The following is a 19,291-nucleotide window of genomic DNA, read 5'->3' as shown; positions in this document are numbered from 1 at the left end:
GGAGAATCTCATAGCAGAGTCATGGGAACCTTCTAAATACTAGGGAAAAATTTCCACACTCCCTTTGTTTGGGCATCACGGAGACCAACATAAGAAGAGTACTGAGAGTTACCTGTTCTATAGTTCTCCACTCAACAACCCACATTAAATAGCTCCCCGCTGGGTGATGCTGGGGATTAATTGTCCACTCTGATCTCTGGGCAGAAACAGACACAGCAGGGTATCCGTCTGGGCATGCTTATCCTGATTTTCATCCCTTGTTGATGTTATATAAACATTTAGTTTGATTTATACGTTTTCTCCATTTTATCTGCATCTCAGGCTGTCCTTCTGATGTCTATTTCCTGCGTCCTTAAGTATATTTGGTAGTTCCTTTGTTATCCATCTGCTCTTTATCTTAAATTGCCTTTTTCATTCTCATTTTTGAAAGATAGTTTGAGTAGGTGCCCAGTTCTAGGTTGATAATTATTGTCTCTCAGCCCCTTAAAGATATCATTTCTCTGGCTTCCCTTATTCATTGTTAAAAAATCAGCCAATGTTTTTCATTTCTTTGTAGATGAACTTTTTTCTCTGATTGCTTTTGATATCTTTGTCACCAATATTCTGCAGTTGACTATTATTTATCTAGGAGTGAATTTATTTATTTATTTATTTATTTATTTATTTATTTGTGAGGAGGATTAGCTCTGAGCTAACATTTGTTGCCAATCCTCCTCTTTTTACTGAGGAAGATGGGCCCTGGGCTAACATCTGTGCCCATCTTCCTCTACTTTTTTATATGTGGGATGCCTGCCACAGCATGGCTTGATGAGTGGTATGTAGATCCACGCCCGGGATCTGAACCAGTGAACCCAGGGCTGCCAAAGCGGAGCCACAAACTTAACCACTACGCCACCGGGCTGGCCCTGGTGTGGACTTAATTTTACTTGGGCTATGTTTTGCTTCTAGAATCATGGATTTTTGTCTTTCATCAGTTCTGGAAAATTCTCAGCCATTTCTCTTCAAATATGGCTTTTTCTCTATTCTCCTTCTGAGACTTCAATTAGACATCTATTTGACCTTGTCATTCTGTCCTTCATATCTCTTAACTTATGTCTCATATTTTCCATTTTCTTATTTCTCAGTGCTACATTCTGGGTAATTTCTTAAGATATATCTTCCAGTTCATTTATTCTGTCTTCAACTGTGTTGTATCCAGTAGTTCAATTTGGTTCTCTTTCAAATCAGCTTGGTCATTCTTAATAGTCTCTTGTTGCTTTCTCATCATTGTGATTCCATCACTTATTTCTTTAAACATTCCACATAGAGCTAATCAATATTCTTGTCTGGCAGTTCCAGTATCTTCAGTCACTGGAGGTCTAAATCTGTGACTGTTTCTTCTGTTGACTCCCATTCCTCCTTGGTGTTTGGTGATCTTTGATTAAGAGCTTATTGCTTGATCTTCATCTTAAACCAGGGCCTAAACTGAGTACACTTTCCTCAGGGAGGATGTGAATCTACTTCAACTGGGAGCCAGGGGCTGAGGGTCTGCTGACCTTGGGCCACTTGAGCCCCTCTCCAGGGTCCCAGCTCACTAGAGGAGTCATAGACTCAGCTCCCCGCCTCACTGCTGGAATCCTGACCTTAGTGCTCAAATGGGCATCCACCCTCAAGATGACCCAGACTTCTGGCTTGTTACTCTGAGCTCTGATACCAACTCACCTGGGGTGAGTGGAATAGGAGAGTGTCCTCAGAGACTTCCTCTACCTCTTACAGGCCCAGCAGTCCACCCTGTTCAGGGTCTAGCTGTGATGCAGTGGCAGAGTCCAAAAGAGCACCTGGTCTGTCAAACAGCCAGCAGTAGAAATCCCCTGTTTTTGTGTATTTTTCCTGTATCCTATTACTGGAGAAAATGGCATGAACTTCAGGCAGTTTGACATTCACAATGTCTAAAACTACCTAGATTTTTCCAGGCAGTGTGAAGGGCCGTGGGGGAGAAAGGAAGAAAGAGAAACAAAACAAACCACAAGAGGAGCTATGGCTCCTGAGGTTCTTTCCCTTGCCTGTTGATCTCCACGCTGTGGTTCAGGGTCGTCCTGGAAGGCTGTCTAATCCAGTTTCTCTGCTTTCCAGACACTCACCCAAGAGGAAGGATGGCCAGTACCTTCTCTAAGCTGCTAACTGGCCGCAATGCTTCGTTGCTATTTGCTACCATGGGCACCGGTGCCCTGACCACCGGGTACCTGCTGAACCGGCGGAATGTGTGTGCTGAGGCCCGGGAGCAGCACAAGCTATTCCCTCCAAGGTAAGTTCTCTTGGCTTTAAAATAACCCCAAATGCCAGCCAGAAATATGCTTTCCCCTGCCGGAAACTGTCAGCAAGTGTCCCTCTTTTTGCCTTCGAGGATGATTAAGTCAAATTAACAATCATTTTTGAGACTCGTTAAGCACAGTGGGGAATACAAGGAAGTGTAGTGTCATCATTCCTGCCCAGAGCTTGCAGTCTAGTTGAATAGTAATAACAGTAATAGTTAACATTTGTGGAGCACTTCTATATGTGTTAAGCACTTTACACGGAATATACATTTTATTCATCTAAGATCCCTTTGTGATGAAATGGAGGCTTAGAAAAATTATGTAGTGCCCAAGTTCACACAGCTAGTGCAGCCAAATGCAAACCCAAGGACCCTGACTCCAGACCCATGCCTCACTCATGCTGTACCTCCTTCTGGAAAATGTGATGTTATGGTACTGATTTTAAGTATCAGCTTTAAAGGACGTTGCAGGTGGGAAGTGGAGTGTTTTCTGAAGATGGACTGTTTTCTCTGCCCTGGGAACCTTGCGATGGATGAGACATCACACACTGCATAGAGCTGAAGTGGAGGGCTGACTTGAAGGGATTCCATATAGGCAGGAGGAGATGAGAGGGATGAGGAAGCCCTGAGGTGCTTCTCAGAGACACTGACTGGCTGTTGTGGGAATCAGATCTCTGAGGGAATTGCCAGCACCCACCAGGTATCTCAGGAATGCCTGAGGTGAGATTACCTGGGTTTGAGGCTGTGGTGGTCCTGAATCCCCTATTCTTCAACTAATGCGTCTCCCAGGGTAGGACAGCACCCTTATTTGACTTCTTTCTATGTATTATTCCAAGAGCTGTTTACTGAATGCTTGTATCGATAGCCAGGCACTGTTCTCAAGAAAGCAGATCATCATGGAGCTTGCATCATAGACAGAAGACAGACGAATTTCTATGTAGTTTCGCCTGCACAGTTTCTAGCCTCTCCACCAAAGACCTAAGGAACCCAAATGTGGCTGTTGTATTTTACCAAAACTTCTGGGTTAAAAAACGAACAATTCTGCATATGATTTCGATTTATCTTCTAATTATTTCCCCTCTACCTCCTCTTCCCATGAACACGAGCCCCAGGCCGTGGGCCCCTGAGCCAGCATCATGGGATCCCTAGGCAGGCCGGGTCCCTTTCTCTGGCTTAAGTCTCATGACTTGCTATGACTCCTCGCCAAGGGTCCCTGTGCCCAGGGGCTGAAGAGAGCCTTGTGGGAGGGTGGGCAGAAACAAGCCCTTCCACAGGCGCATCCCTCGGGGCCGCGCCCTGAACGCCCGTCTCCCCGCAGCGCCGACTACCCAGATCTGCGCAAGCACAACAACTGCATGGCCGAGTGCCTCACTCCCGCCATCTACGCCAAGCTCCGCAACAAGGTGACGCCCAACGGCTACACGCTGGACCAGTGTATCCAGACGGGCGTGGACAACCCCGGCCACCCCTTCATAAAGACAGTGGGCATGGTGGCTGGGGACGAGGAGTCCTATGAGGTAAAACTGCTGGCGGGTAGCTGAGGCGGGGTTGCTCCGGGTGTGGGAGAAGTGCGCGGTCCCAGAGCCCTGCTCCTCTCCCTGGGGCCAGCTCTTTGCCTCCTCAGGAAGGGCTCCCATAAAGAGAATGCTTTCTGGAACAATGAGGTCTACAGCTTCCTGGGGACAAGGCCTCCTAGGCCGCTGCTCTAGGATCCCTCCCCATGGAGGAAGGAGTCCCATGACGCAGTTCTCTGCGCTTGTCAAGGGGAGGAATTGGTACATAGAAGAACAAAATCTTTTTGTGTTTTTATTCATTGGTGATGTGCATTCACCAATAAGGCATCAGGCGATGATGTGTTTGTGGCCGGGCTTTATTGAGGGAGGAGGATGGTACTGTGTGTCTTTAGTTTGGGAATTACTGATTACACAGCAACTGTAGCCCAGACTACTGAGTTCACCGAGTCTCTTGGAGAGATCCCATGATCTCCGCATCCTCCTGGGTGCAGAAGCACAGCGCCGTCTGCTGCTAGGGGGCTCAGCCACCATGCGCCCGGCTCCACGGGGCAGCCTCTAGGTCATGGCAGATGCCTCCAGCCCTCCTCCCTCAGGTCCACCCTTTTTGCACCCTTCTGTTGCAGAGAGCTGAAGGCAGTGCCCTGGGAAGGCAGCCATCAAGAGGAGGGGTGGGGGGGCACCTTGAATAAACAAGACTGGTAGCTCTTTCACAGATAGCAGTGCAAAACTCTGGGCTCCCAGAGAGCACACTAGAGCTGGCTCCCAGGACCCACTTCCCACGCTCCCAAAGGCTGCAGGGTGCTCTGTTATGACTTCTCTTAATGTTATGTTACCTCGAGGATGTTCCTGAAGCTTTTGGTGTTTTAAAAATAGATTTTGTACACGATATTTTGCAGAGCGTGAGCAGTCCCTGCTTTGCCCTCACTGCTGCTGGGCACTTTTCTTCTGGTGCAGCCAGTTTCCACCAATTTATTATGCTGCTTAAACTCTAGAACCTGACCTTCCCTTTTGACCACAAAACTGCTTAACCTCTGACCTGGCAGCTTCTTTCATCCCACAAAGACAAGAACTTCTGGGGAAAACCCTCAAATTCTTTTTTTTTTTTTTTTAAGTGTTTTTTTTGTTTTTTTTTTTATAATTTTATTTATTAATTTTTTCCCCCAAAGCCCCAGCAGATAGTTGTATGTCATAGCTGCACAGCCTTCTAGTTGCTGTATGTGGGACGCGGCCTCAGCATGGCTGGAGAAGCGGTGCCTCAGTTTGTACCCGGGATCCGAACCTGGTCCGCCAGCAGCGGAGCCCGCACACTTAACCGCTAAGCCACGGGGCCGGCCCTCAAATTCTTAAACATGAGATTTTCTTGCTCAGTCTGATGGCAGTGAGCTTGGCATGATCATTAGGGATGAGGTCACGGTGACAGAGTCCTGCAGCCCTGCCCTCTCCCAAGGGGCTCACAGAGGTTTTCTCTGGTCTAAACCAATTATTATTATTACTATTATTATTCACCACCAATCCACTCTCGCACCCATTTCCTGCATGGGAGCACTGAGAATTTCAGAGAAGCAGGTTATCAGCTTTGGCCCTTAAGGTAAAAAGGGGCAAGTGAAAGGAACATCTTTTAATAGTAGATGAACGAATTAAAGAGGAAACAGGAGCATCTTCCCTCCTGCAGGTGTTTGCCGACCTTTTTGACCCCGTCATCAAACTGAGGCACAATGGCTATGACCCCCGGGTGATGAAGCACCCCACGGATCTGGATGCATCCAAGGTAGGCTCCAGCCCCCCTCCACCTTCCCATGATGCCGGCACCCCAGAGCCCAAGGTGAGGAGCACCTGAGAGAAGGGCCCCGGGGTCAGATGCCCTTGAAAGCTCCATGACGGCCCTTGGCACAGCGTGCTCCCCGGAGGGCCCCAGAGGGTCAGGAAGGTCCCAAAGTCTTTGTTTCCCCTAATACATACCACTAGGCTGGTGTTAGTCACCAAGAACTTTAAGTCTTTCCTAGAGCAATTCCCTTTTCCATCCGAAACCTGGCGCTGTAGGAAGTAGCTCTGCCCTTTATTTTTCCCTGAGGCCCCTGCCCCCAGAATTCCAGAATGTGCTCAGTATGTCAGCTGTGCAAATGTGCGCAGTGCAGTGCCCAGGGGTCCCTTGCAGGGGATACTGCCGATCAGCGGGTTGGAACCCACTGTGGTTGTGGCAGGACCGTGGTCAAGGCTGGCTGGGTGACCCTGCGCTCTGCTCTGCAGATCACCCAGGGGCAGTTTGACGAGCACTACGTGCTGTCGTCTCGGGTGCGCACGGGCCGCAGCATCCGCGGCCTGAGCCTGCCGCCCGCCTGCACCCGGGCCGAGCGGAGGGAGGTGGAGAACGTGGCCATCACGGCCCTGGAGGGCCTCAAGGGCGACCTGGCAGGCCGCTACTACAAGCTGTCTGAGATGACGGAGCAGGACCAGCAGAGGCTCATCGACGTGAGTGGCCCTTGAACCCCTTCCCGGGGCTGTCTGGGGCAGGGCTGCACCCAGAGCCTTGACCGCGCAGTGTGGCCTCTCCCTGGGCTAAGGCCTCCACCCTGGCTGGGAGCTTGCTGGGGCTTCAGCCTCTTTACAGTAAGGAAGGAAGATGAGGCCCTAAAACTTGAGGTCAAGCCACAGCAATAGTCTACGCATAAAATCTGCAGAGGAAGCTCCAATATGGAGTTGGTGGGCTGGGGATCGGTGGGTGGGGGTGAATGGAGGCTCCTCCTGCTTGTTGATAAATAGGAACACTTGGGTGTGGAAATCCTGTCTGTGCCTGAGGGATGGTCTCCGTTACCACACCCAAAGGAAGTCCTGGAAGCTAGGAAAATCTGGAAAGGAAGTTATCCACATGGAAGGCCTACCCTGACTGGCGTTGGAGCTGGCCCCTGGGATGCCTGCTGCCTCCACGTGTCTGCCACAGCTTCACCCTGACACCAGAGTAGACATTCTTCTCCATAGCATGGCTAAAACAAGATGGCATTTTCAAAGCTAACTTTTAACTGAACCGCAAGGAAGAGCAGAAACGAATTTCTATCGTTTCAGAAGATGTAATCCACAAAGTATGCCCCATTTCCAAACCAGACAGGCCAGCTTTATGGACTGTGGGCCTCAGTCTCCTGGTCTCTGCAGCCATCAGGCCACTCCTCCGCCTGCCCTGTTACAGAACAAGCCCTCCTCCACCTCCAGCAGCCACTTCTGGTTTCCAGCTTAAGGGTCACACTGTTTTCTGGGCAGTGGCAGTCCACAGGCCTGTCCTGGCTCAAGTCTCGGACCTCTTCCACTTCTTAGACATTGTAGAAAGACTTCCCTCCCCATATCCTTTTTATTTCTGACCTCAGTGTAATCATATTTGAGTGTATGGTATCCGTATTCATATTCTTACTTTGTACACATGAAGAAAAATGTCAGTCTCTTGACACTGATTTTGATATATGGAGTAGTATGGTGAGGTGGTTAGAGGCACAAGCTTGGGAGGCATAACAGGATGAGGATTGAAACTGGGCTCCTCACTTCCTACCTGTGTGACATTGGGTAGGTTGTTTTCTCTCTCTGAGTCTCAGTTTTCTTCCTATAAAATAGAATGATTACACTTACCTCACAGTGTTGCTCGAGAATTAAAGCAAATAAATTAAAAGTACGTAGCATAGAGCCTGGCACGCAGTGAGCATTAAATTAATGGTGGCTATTTTTATTCATAGGTCGTTATTTTACATCTCTAATATGTTTAAATGGAAAGAATGATAATAATAAATGAACCAATAATGCTAGAGACGTAGAGAATGGCGGCTGTGTAGACAGACTTTTCAGGATAGCCTGCTCTGCCATTGCATAGGGTTGGGGCTGGTGGGGTAAACACACTCCATAGTAAGTATTTCCATCCAGGCTAAGCCGGTGTTTTCAACCTTAGCTGTACACTAGAATCACCTGAAGAGTTTTTAAAAATCCTGATGTCCAGACCACACCCCATAACAATTAAGTCAGGATCTCTAGGGTACGGGAACTGGGCGTTAGTGTTTTCTTTAAAGCTGCCAAGTTATCCTAAGGGGCAGCCATGGCTGAGAACCGCTGCCTGAGAGACCCCAGCTGTCACTGGTGGTAAGTTGAGACCTGGCCACCTGGCACTTGCACTCCTGTCTGATCATCAGTTTCTCCTTTCTGCTTTGTCCCTTTTTGGCCTGCAGGACCACTTTCTGTTTGATAAGCCAGTGTCCCCGTTACTAACATGTGCTGGGATGGCCCGTGACTGGCCAGATGCCAGGGGAATCTGGTATGGACGGAGTATTTTCTTGTGTGCAGTGTGTGCAGAGGATCTCCTTCAGATCACCTGCTCGTCCTAACTGAGGTTGCTGTGACCTGCACTTGACAGCATGCCCAGCTTGAGCTAAATGGAGAAGATAGAGTACTTAGAAATTGTTTGTGTGTGTGTATGTGTGTGTAATCCTAAGTATTGTGATGTTTCTAAGATGTGTAGGAATGTTTGCTGGTTTGCATGAATTATGCATGAGAAAAAAAGACTATGTTTTTAAGAAAAAATTAGCTTCGTGTTGTTTGACCTCACAGAGAATCTGTTTCGTGACGTTAAAACACCAAGCAGAAAATGAAAAAGAAATATTGAGGATTTAAGCAAAGCCCTACAAGGAAAAATGGATATCGAGTGTACACATATTTTATCTTGGCCAACATCCCTCAATCCACTTTGATTCCTGTACCTTGGTGGGTTGTTATGACACTACCCGAAGGAGCTGAGATAAAAGTGTTCATCAGCAGCTGCTCAGTGCGGTAGCTAGGCAGGATCTATACAGCAAACATATGTGAAATCTTCTGCACCCCAAATATCTTGGGCTGCGGGTAAAATCTTTTTTTTTTTAAAGTATCACAAGATTTTGGTTGAATCTCTTAGGAGACAAAATACTCTTGTTAGTGTCAAAGGCATTACCATAGTTGAATTATTGTCATTCTAGTCTGAGGAACTAGGGAAATTATATGCTTGTTGGGCAAAAACACGGCATCTTTTAAGGGTTGGAGTTGGTCGTCTTCATTCTGTCAAGGTAACATTATTTTGTGGTACTTGTTCAGGCACAATTAAGAGATTAGGGCCATCTAGGAAATGAGGAAGGTGAAATGAAGCAATCAAGCTACAGAGGTAATGGGAATTTTCATGTGTTGAAGCAAATGTAATTAACACTCAACGCCATATTTCTCTCTTCATTAGGCATAATCACGACAAGACATTTCTCATCTGGATTAATGAGGAAGACCACACCAGGGTAATCTCTATGGAAAAAGGAGGCAATATGAAAAGAGTATTTGAGCGATTCTGTCGTGGACTCAAAGAAGTAAGATGTTAGAGATTTCTGAATAGTCATTAAAATAAAATCTCTTTATTTTTTATTTTTGAAAGAAGATGCTATAGAGACTTCCAGGATGGGGCTAATTTTTTCTAGGGGTGGTGGCAGTCTTTGGGGGTGGGACTTCCAGGGCAGGGCTTCAAAAAATGGATGACTTTCTCTTGTCATTAGCAAGTTCCTGTGCTTCCCTCCCCAGTCCAGAATGGTTTGGGGAGGCCTGTGGATCATTCATATTTCTAGTTTCTTTAACAGTGCTCTTGGCAATTCCAAGCATAGAGACGGCATGGAATGTAACTATATTCATAAGTAACCTGACCGCTGCCTTACGTGCTGAGAATTCCTATATTCTCCTACTATCCTCATATGAAAAATAATAACAGCAACTGATATTTATCGAGTGTTTAGTATGTGCTAGGTACTGTGTTCAGTGCTTTACGTGGTTCATTTAATTCAGTTGGACCATTGTAATATTCTGATAGAAGAGGTATCATTTTCTATTAAAGTACTGTAAATTTATCTAAATTTCATTCACGGCAAACATATAGTACACATGTCGCTCCCTGGTGTTTGGGTTGTGCTGAATGAACGGATATTTGAGAATTCCATCATTTGTTCATTGGTTTAGGTAGAACGCTTAATCCAACAACGAGGCTGGGAGTTCATGTGGAATGAGCGCCTCGGGTACATTCTGACCTGCCCTTCGAACCTGGGCACAGGATTGCGGGCCGGTGTCCACGTTAGGATCCCAAAGCTCAGCAAGGTAATGTTATGTAGCCAGCAGCCCTGTTGGGTTCTGCCAGGATTAACTCAGATGTGACTGCTTTGTGGAGGGAGAAAACCTCACCGCCCGTTCATTAACCCCTACTTTCTGCACCTATCATAGGGAATAATGAGAAAGAGTTAAGTTTCCCTCAAAAGACATTTGTTATCAGTAGGATAAAAGGTTAAAGGGCTGTAAGAAAGGGATGTGGCTTCAAGACACATCCTTTAAATTTTCCCTCATATAACAAATCCGGATAGCAGGCAGCCTGCTCTGCTCTGCTCCCTGGGGTTCCTTCCATCTCTTCCTCTATTTCTCCTCATGCAGAGGTTCTCAGACTTGAGCCTGCATCAAAATCATCTGGAGGCTCGTAAAATTGCAGAGTGCTAGGCCCGCCTGCAGAATTTGCATTTCTAACAAGTTTCCAGGTGATCTGACACTGCTGGTCAGGGAACTACACTTGGAGGACCGCTGTCTGAGGGCATTGTCCCCTGTGCATGGTCACAGCCAGGCCCCATGTTCCAGCTCGTGGGAAAGGGAGAGAGCAGGCAGATGCGTCCATGTAGAGATTGAAAGTCTAGGCCTGGGAGTGGCACACGTTGCTTCTGCTTGTTCCGTTAGCAAGAACTCAGCCAGTGGTCACTTCCTCAGCTCCACCTGTGGATGACAAGGAGAAAGGATTTGGGTGGGCAACTAATAATTTCTGCCACAGCTCATCAAGTGAATCAAATACTTGAAAACAATTTTAGAAGATGTGCTTCCTGCCAAAAAAAGTATGAAAATTTTTGTTTTTCAGAATTCCAATGCTAAGAAAATGATTTGATGTGATTTAACTTCATGGTTTAATTGTATCAGTGAATATATTGGTGAATAACAAACTCCCCAAAGCTGGCATCCGGATGTCAGAAAAGTGGTGTAGAAGTTAACAACAGCTCTGCTACCTTCTAGCCGTGTGAATTCGGACAAGTTAATTCCTCGGAGCCTGTTTCTCATCTGTGAAAAGGGGGTGAAAGCTACACCTACTTCATGGGGTTGTTGTAAAGTTTAAAAGTCCCAGCACGGTGCCCGAGTACATAGTAAATATATGCTTGATAAATGGTAACTGTTATTACCTCGCATTATATGTCTTTTCTAAGTGAACTTGCCGATGATGGCGAATCCACTTTGCTGCTTACAACGCTAAGTATTATCCCGTGTCCTAGGATCCACGCTTTTCGAAGATCCTGGAGAACCTGAGACTCCAGAAGCGTGGCACAGGTGGTGTGGACACTGCAGCAGTGGCGGATGTGTATGATATTTCCAACATAGATCGAATTGGTCGATCAGAGGTAACAGCTATCTCACTTTCTGAACGTGAACTAACGAAATCAGCCTAAGAGAAAGAGAAGTAGCCTAAACAGCCTTATCTCATTCACAGAGTTCGAGACCTCCCCTTTCCCCCGAGTCCTGAGTCATGGTAGCATTTCATTCTGTGGGATTGTTCCTCCATGGGAAATAGCTGCATAAAGGCAGGTACTATGTAAGTGAGAATGCACAGGCATGTAAAGGAAGTCACAGCTGGACTGTTGTCACCAGCCTGCCCCTGAGAGCTAGTCCAGCAATCTTCAGCAGCAGGAGCTCTGTTATGCTAAAGGAAGCAGTATTTTATCACTGTGAAGGCAGAGGACACATGTGTGATCTCTCTGAGGGTGGCAAAATAGTGGAATTTTCTCTTGATTCTGAATTTCCTTTGGTGAAAGCCACATACTATCATCTTCACTTTGGCATTATTAGATACTTGATACTTTCTAAAATTTCATTTTTAGGGCCAAAGAGAGCAAATAAGGCATGCACTATATATAACATTGTGCTCATAAAATCATCCTTAGGATTCTGTGACTACATAGTATGAATAGGATTCATAAACTATACGTAAGCCTGGAACAATGCATGAGATGAGGCATAAAGAGCTAAATCCCAGGCCTGGCCCTGTAGGCAAGTGGTTAGAGTTCCGTGTGCTCCGCTTTGGCAGCCCAGGTTCATGGGTTCAGATTCCAGGCGTGGACCTACTCCACTGGCCAGCCATGCTGTGGCAGTGTCCCACATATAAAGTAGAGGAAGACTGGCACAGATGTTAGCTCAGGGCTTATCTTCCTCAACAACGACAACAACAAAAAAACTGAATCCCAAGCAAATACGGATCTCAGTAAGTCAACCAACTTATCTGGATGTGCTCCCATTGAACATGTTATGTCCATCATTAATTTAAAAGCCTCTTCTTATAACATACAACTGTTAATAACTCAGTGGCTGGTTATTAAATCTGGATTATTGGTGCTCTTTCTTCTTTCTTACCAGCTTTTGATTATTTCACTGCCCATTGTATCCCCACCAGTAAACTGAGGAAACGCTCACAACAATTCAGTTAGCTATGTGCTACCAGCTCTGGTAAAGTACCTGAGGAGGAAGCAGCCATAAAGCCACAACTTCTGAAATTTACTGAATAACGTGTGGGGTAGTGAGGAAAGATGATCTGGGGCCTAGCCCTGTCTGCTGCTAACATTAACTAGGTTTTTATTATTGGAAAGCAAAGTAGTCATTTTATTGTACATAGTATAATAATTTTTTAAGTCTAACTTAAAAATAATTTTTTAAGTCTAACTAGAAGTTAATAGGCGATCATTATAAAAGCTAGAAACATATAAAAAAGTATTAAAAACTAAAACCACTTGTTAAATCTAACAACCCTAAGATAACCATTGCGAACATTATTCTAAATTGCCTTCCATTTTTACAATTACTCAAAAAACGTTTTTTTACAAAATTTAGTATAATAACATATATTTGATATTATACCTTTTTTCCAATATATTGCATCATGAGCATTTTCCCACAATATTAATTATTCTTCAAAAACCTGATTTTAATGACAGCATCATAAAGATAGTCTATTATCTATGTAATATCTCCCTGATTATTTGATATTTTCTTTGACCATCTCTATACGTGACTCTAATCACAACTCTTATTATTTAGCTAGTATATATTTCTAGGAAGGGAATTCTTGGGTTAAAGATGAGGGGCCCTTACTTACGACCAGGTTTCTTACTAGAAGATTTATACCAAGATAGAGTCCCACTGGCAGTGCCTGAGAGACCCATCTCGCCACACCCTGTCCAACACTGGGATGGGTCAATTGGATAAGCAGAAACTGTGTTTCTTTGATTAGCAATGACTAGCTTTCTGACACAGCCCTCTCTCGGGCCTCAGTTTCCTTATGCATGGAAAGAGCTGGGGAGGGGATTGGACTCCATCATGCTTCACGTATGTTCAGCTGTAACACTCAAAGACCCCTTCCATCCTTGCTGTTCATTCTTGAGTTATATCATATGGTTCAGTGCTGTCTGGAATTAACTAATTCCTTACTCTCTTGGTTTGGGTCTCTTCAGGAGCAGCACAAGTAATTTATTTGGGAGGTGATCCCAGGAAAAAATTCATAGGTAGATGTGCTCTAGTTTAAGAAAAACCAGTATTTGTAAACCAAAGTTCTAACATATTTTTTTAAGCAGGCGTTTTTAAAAGTTTATTTTTATGTAATTCACAAAGTTTCCTTTAAGTAGCAAACTTGCCTGGTACGGTGAAAACATCATCTAATTGCCAAACGTTTGATTTTAAACAATTTTGCAGAAAGACATCCACTGTGTAAATGATAATATCTGAACTGTAGCATATTCAGTGTTTGGATAGCTTAGTGGCAGGTCAGAATTGAGATCCCAGCCAAAGAACAAAACATGGTTGTCACTGTGTAGCTTTACCTTTAGACAAACTCTGTTACTTTATAGCAGGGACTGATGGGGAAAAAGTGTCCGAGATGGAAACTAACGGTTTTTGTATATAAAAAAAGTTCTCACACACAAAGTAGTAATCCTATCCTAACTAAAGAAAGATTGAGAGAAACCCTGTGATATCTCTGCTTCCCATGTCTGACAGTGACCATCAGTCACCTGTCCTCCCACAATCCTTTAGGGAAATAGGGACAAGGAAGAAATTGTTATGAAGTCCATCTAACATGACAAGTTCTCATTTGTCCCAGTATTGTTCCTCTTGATCAATGCCTTGCATGTGTCTTCTCTGCAAATTAATCGTGCATCTTTTTCACTATCCAAGGTTGAGCTTGTTCAGATAGTCATCGATGGAGTCAATTACCTGGTGGATTGTGAAAAGAAGTTGGAGAAAGGCCAAGATATTAAGGTGCCACCAGCTCTACCTCAGTTTAGCAGAAAGTGAACTTTCCCAATTTATAAATAATCTGTCTGCTGGTATGACAGAAATAAGGAAATTTCTACTCTGAGAGTTTTTGTAGACTTGGAAAAATGTAAAACTGTAGGTCCTGTCTATATGTACAATAAAACTCTCCTTAATATCTTTGTTTCCTTGATTTTTTTAATGCTACTAAGAAGGGCAAACATCAAATTACAAGCAGCAGGAGGCAGTGATAAAACTAATATTTGTAAGACCACTTACACATAAATCTAGAAACCCTCCAACCATCTAGATGCTACTAGAGTCAACCCTTTAACAAATCCCTATGGACACTATTGGAAAATGAGGAACTAATAATCAATTTTCTGGCGAATAGAGCAAGAGGAGATTCATTTCTCTTGAAAGTGTGGAAATAAAGATTACAAAAATGAGGACAAACAGAGGCTGTTTATTCAGGGCTTGCTGTAGCAAGGGAGTCAGCCACCACCACTTGAATTTGGCAGAAACTCAAAGGCAGGCATAGGAAAACTTTCTGGTAAAAAAAAAAAAAAGAGGAAAAGCTTCAGGTGTGCTCTCATTGGGGTTGTAGGCATGGAAAAATTGGAGGCAGGCTAACTAGAAACACGGTATCCCGTGTAACTGGTTTTGGGGAGCATATTTGGCTTTCTCTGGTTGATCTTGAGTTGGAAGCAGGGGCAAAAATTAGGGAAGCTGGCAGTCACTGAGCAAGCCCAGTCTCTGGGCTGATTGGTAAAGAGATTGTGGTTTGGCTTCTTGAACTGGTTGCTGCAGAGGCTGTGGGTCAGAGTTCTGTTGTCATCTATGGTCTGGTATTATCCGTTTGTATATTCAGTCTCTCAAAAGCAATCCAAAGTTTGATGTCTGCAATACTGAAAATGTGTTTGTATAATTTGAAAGCTGAATTCTTCCCTCAGCATGCAGATCCTTATCTTGAATCTTGTTATTCTTTTCCATTCATCCTGTGATGTCTGTAACCTGAAGGGGCGTAATAGAAGAGGTGAGAGCAACTAAATCTGTAACAAGTTATGAAATTGTTCCACATACAAAAGAAAAATATTGTTAGTGTGAATAACAGGAATGAGATCAAGTTCTGCATTTTATAACTGAGCGCTGTAGATGCCACAGTTAAAATAAATCACTGCTATACTGTAAGCGTTTGTCTTCCCCCTGGTATACTGAGAAAAAGTATAGAAAGAAGACAGCTGTGCTGGTGCTAATAGGTGCCACACTAACTTTTGAGTGACAAATTGATATGTGGTAGAAATTTAGAAGAGGAAACCACACCCAGTATAATGGGATGGGGTGGATGGCTGTTCTAGTAACGAATGCCTGTAGACAAAGGAGAGATCAGAACCTCAGGCAGTGACTGGCATTCTGGGGATAGAGGGATAGAGGGATAGAGGGTAGAGAAGACTGGTGTCATGGCCAAGCACGTTGACTCTACAGCCACATTGTTCGAGTACAAGTCCCAACTCTCCCACTATATGACATTGAATGATTTACTTAGTCTCGAAGTTCCTCAGTTTCCTTTGTAGAAAATGAGAACAATGATAATGCCTATCTCATAGGGTTGTTGAGAGGATAAAATTAATTAGTAGTTGTGAAGTTCATTTAGAAGTGCTCAGCACGTAAGTACTACGTAAGGGTTTGCTGAATAAATAATAAAAACAAAGGAATTGCTATTATAATATTACAGTAATCCATCTCTGAATATCCCTTAAAACCATCCTTTAGGGCAAACCAACACACCTGATGGTCCCTCCTCTGAAAGGTCCTATGAGTGGTAAATGAAAGAAAATTCATCCAGCCAAAGAAACAAAAGCATAAATGAGCTGAAAAGACTAGATGCCGACATTTTATTTTTTTTAGAAGAAAAGCTGAAAAACCAGCACTGGCGTAAAAAAATATGGCTACTGACATAAAAAGAAAGCAAGGCTTGTGCTGTGCACCACCACGTCCCAAGCAGCAATATCACCATCACTAACGGGAATCAACGATGTCTAAGGGACAGAGAACACAGCTAACCTTTCTCTCCTTTTTTGTCGCATTTTCACCTAATTCCTTTCTCACCTTTAGCCATTAGTTCTACTCCTCAGGAACTGCCCTCGCACTGCACTCACTGTTGGCTTGCCCACCTTTAAATGATCTTATCTACGTTTGAAACTCTTGGTTTGTGGAGCTGTTTGACCTTTATTGTATTACCAAGAATGTACTTTACTCTCTAAGAACAAGATGTTCATAACTAAAGACGGTCATTTAAGCCAAGTCTAATGGATTCCTAAACTCTCAATCTGGCACCTCACTTTTGTTTAAATCCTCCATATTCATAAAATACCCTTCCCTGACAGCTCTTCAGACAGTTTTCAGATCATGTAATGGCACTTACGTTGGATACAAGGATATTCTTTCTCCTCAAGCATTGCCAAGCATTTGAATGATATGATCCTGTTTGCAGAAGTTGTGGTAAGTTACATTTTTCCACAAGAAACAAGCACATTGGCAATCTTACAGTGAAAATAAAAGATCTTTTATGTGAAAGATGAGTCAATTGGAAGAGATAAAGAAACTTTTAACTATTAATTAAAGTTCTAATTGAATGTCCTATCTTTCAGCCAAGGTAGTCAGAGCATGCAAATAGTTTCTGCTCACTAAGGTCTAGTTCAGTTAATATTCATCAAGCAGTGGTGTGAACAGAGCATGATTCTGAGTCGCGGGACCTTTTTAATTTGCTATATTCCTTGCATCTGAGGCAGAACGCAGCTAAGAGTAGACTGATGGCTGGGGAATCATTCGAACTCTCTTCCATGGGGAAAGAGCAACCTGGGGCCTTCTCCTTGACTTCTGCGCTGCCGCAGTATGTCTGCTTATGGGGAACCGGCTATCTCCCTCAGGCCAAAAGTCATAAAAGAGCACGTTTTGAAAGCAGCCAAAAGAAGTTGCTTTGAGGTCAAAAGATTTGCCTTAAATTCGGGCTCAGCCACTAACCAGCGATATGATCAATATAAAGATTTATTTAACTCAATATGAGTCTTGGTTTCACTTATAAAATGAAAATAATTCCTGCCTTACAAAGTTTTTATGATGATTAAATAACATAAGGCAGTGATATGTTTTTTTCTTTTACTGTAACCTTTGGGAAGAAATATATTTTACATTAGAACCTGGTACACACACATATGGCTGTGCAAGTGCGTGTGCGTGTGTATGTATGTAAAACCCAAATAAAAGCTTCACATAATATTTATCCTTACCAGTTGAGATGCACTCTGATATTTTGCTATTCTATACTATCCTACTCTCTTTCAGTTTTTAAAAAATGATGATTGTGACCCACTAAATTGATTTCACAACACATTAATGGGATGAAATTCACATTTTGGAAGACACAGACCTAATTACCCGGCTCAATAAACATTAAATTCTCTCCTCCTTCTTTTCCTTCTTTCAGCTCTTTATTTTGTTCCACTGTCTTCTGATTTCCATGGATTTGATGAAAAGTCCATGCGTATGCAAATAGTTGTTCTTCTATGTGTAATGTGTCATTTTTCTCTGACTGCTTAGAAGATTTTTCAGCAGTTTGCCCGTGATACGCCTACGTCGTTTTCTTCATATCTATCCTATTTGGAGGCTTCATCACCTGGGCATGATTGATCATTAACTTAGTCTCCAATCCTTCTTCCCTTCCCGGAGGGTGGAGGGTGGGTGGAAAGCTTCAAGCTTCTAATCATGGCTTGGTCTTCTGGTGACCAGCCCCCATCCAGGAGCCCACCAAGGGTCCCCTCATTAGAACCAAACACTCTCATTACCCAGGAAATTCCAAGGGATTTAGGAGCTCTGTGTCAGGAACTGGGGTCAAAGACCAAATATTAGAACAAAAGATTCTCCTAGTATTCTTATCACTTAGGAAATTAAAAGGATTTTAGGACCTCTGTGCCAGGAACTGGGGGCAAAGATATATATATATATATTTTTTTTTTTTCTCTATTATTTCACAGGCTGTATTCAATTACTGGCCAGCCCTGGTGGTCTAGTGATTAAGATTCAGTGCTCTCACCACCACAGTCTGGGTTCATGTCCCATCAGGAAACCACACCACCCATCAGTCACCTGTCATACTGTGGTGGCTGTGTGTTGCTGTGATGCTGAAAGCCGTGCCACCAGTATTTCAAATACCAGTAGAGTCACCCATGGTGGACAGGTTTCAGCAGAGTTTCCGGACTAAGACAGACTAGGAAGAAGGACCTGGACACCCACTTCTGAAAAAAATTGGCCATGAAAATCCTGTGAATAGCAGCAGAGCACTATCTGATATAGTGCCAGAAGGGGAGAGGATAGTGCAAAAAGACTGGGCAGGGCTCCACTCTGCTGTACATAGGGGTACTAAGACAGCACTAGACAGGTTGACTAGACAGCACTAACGAAAAAAAAATTCAATTATTAAAGTAGATTTCAGAAAAAATGATAAAGGGGGACATTTTGCAATTATGTAGATGTAAATTCATTAAGACTTAAAAATTCTAAATATGTGTTCACTAATAACAAATTACAAACTACGTGAAACCCAAACTGACAGAATTAAAAGAAGAAATAGACAAATATATGTATTCCTCTCTCAGGATTCCATAGAACAAGTAGACAAAGTATTAGGAAGAATCCAGAGGACTTAAACAAGAACATCTACTGTGTTTGGACCTACCAAGAAGCAGATGCCAAGACAGGATTCAACACGAATGTGGTTTTTGTGGGGAGGGAGCAGGAGAAGGCAGAGGCGTTCCAACCATGATGCTAGACTGAGAAGGAATAAAGGAAGAGTGGGTAGGGAAAGCCCCAGACTACAGTACAGTTCCAAGAAAGTTTATCCCGGCCCTTGGGGAGACTTCACGCCTGTTGGAAGAATCTTGCATCTCCTAAGGCAGGAATGGGCCTTGCTCATTTATGAGCTGAAAGCAGACTATGGGAGGCCTGGTCTCAGTTTGAACATGATGTTATTCTTTGGAGTTGTCAGTCAACTATGCTCCCTGCAAGAGGAGATCTCAGTGACACATTTTCATGGCCACCACAGTTCACTCTTTGCATCATAGACTTAGTTCTGGGA

The 19,291-nt window shown here is 43.9% G+C and overlaps 1 protein-coding gene across 1 annotated transcript; it reads left to right on the top strand.

Annotated features, from left to right (window-relative positions):
• The first annotated feature begins 2,120 nt into the window (after positions 1-2,120).
• Positions 2,121-14,323, top strand: CKMT2 (creatine kinase, mitochondrial 2). Its single transcript, XM_014797500.2, has 9 exons — positions 2,121-2,284; positions 3,612-3,810; positions 5,480-5,575; positions 6,055-6,276; positions 8,007-8,092; positions 9,038-9,161; positions 9,799-9,933; positions 11,136-11,261; positions 14,080-14,323. Exons 1-9 carry the CDS (start codon positions 2,133-2,135, stop codon positions 14,197-14,199), a joined length of 1,260 nt encoding a protein of 419 aa, XP_014652986.1. The 5' UTR covers positions 2,121-2,132; the 3' UTR covers positions 14,200-14,323.
• The last annotated feature ends 4,968 nt before the right edge of the window (positions 14,324-19,291 follow it).

Source organism: Ceratotherium simum, chromosome 4 (assembly GCF_057802395.1).
Source record: "Ceratotherium simum simum isolate JZ-2026a chromosome 4, ASM5780239v1, whole genome shotgun sequence".
NCBI lineage: Eukaryota > Metazoa > Chordata > Mammalia > Perissodactyla > Rhinocerotidae > Ceratotherium > Ceratotherium simum.
This window is presented reverse-complemented; position numbering and strand designations above follow the sequence as displayed.

Coding starts and splice junctions, on each gene's coding strand:
- CKMT2 (XM_014797500.2), top strand. CDS start 2,133: ATGGCCAGTACCTTCTCTAAGCTGCTAACTGGCCGCAATGCTTCGTTG. Junction 2,285..3,611: donor CACAAGCTATTCCCTCCAAG/GTAAGTTCTCTT, acceptor GTCTCCCCGCAG/CGCCGACTACCCAGATCTGC. Junction 9,162..9,798: donor TCTGTCGTGGACTCAAAGAA/GTAAGATGTTAG, acceptor TCATTGGTTTAG/GTAGAACGCTTAATCCAACA.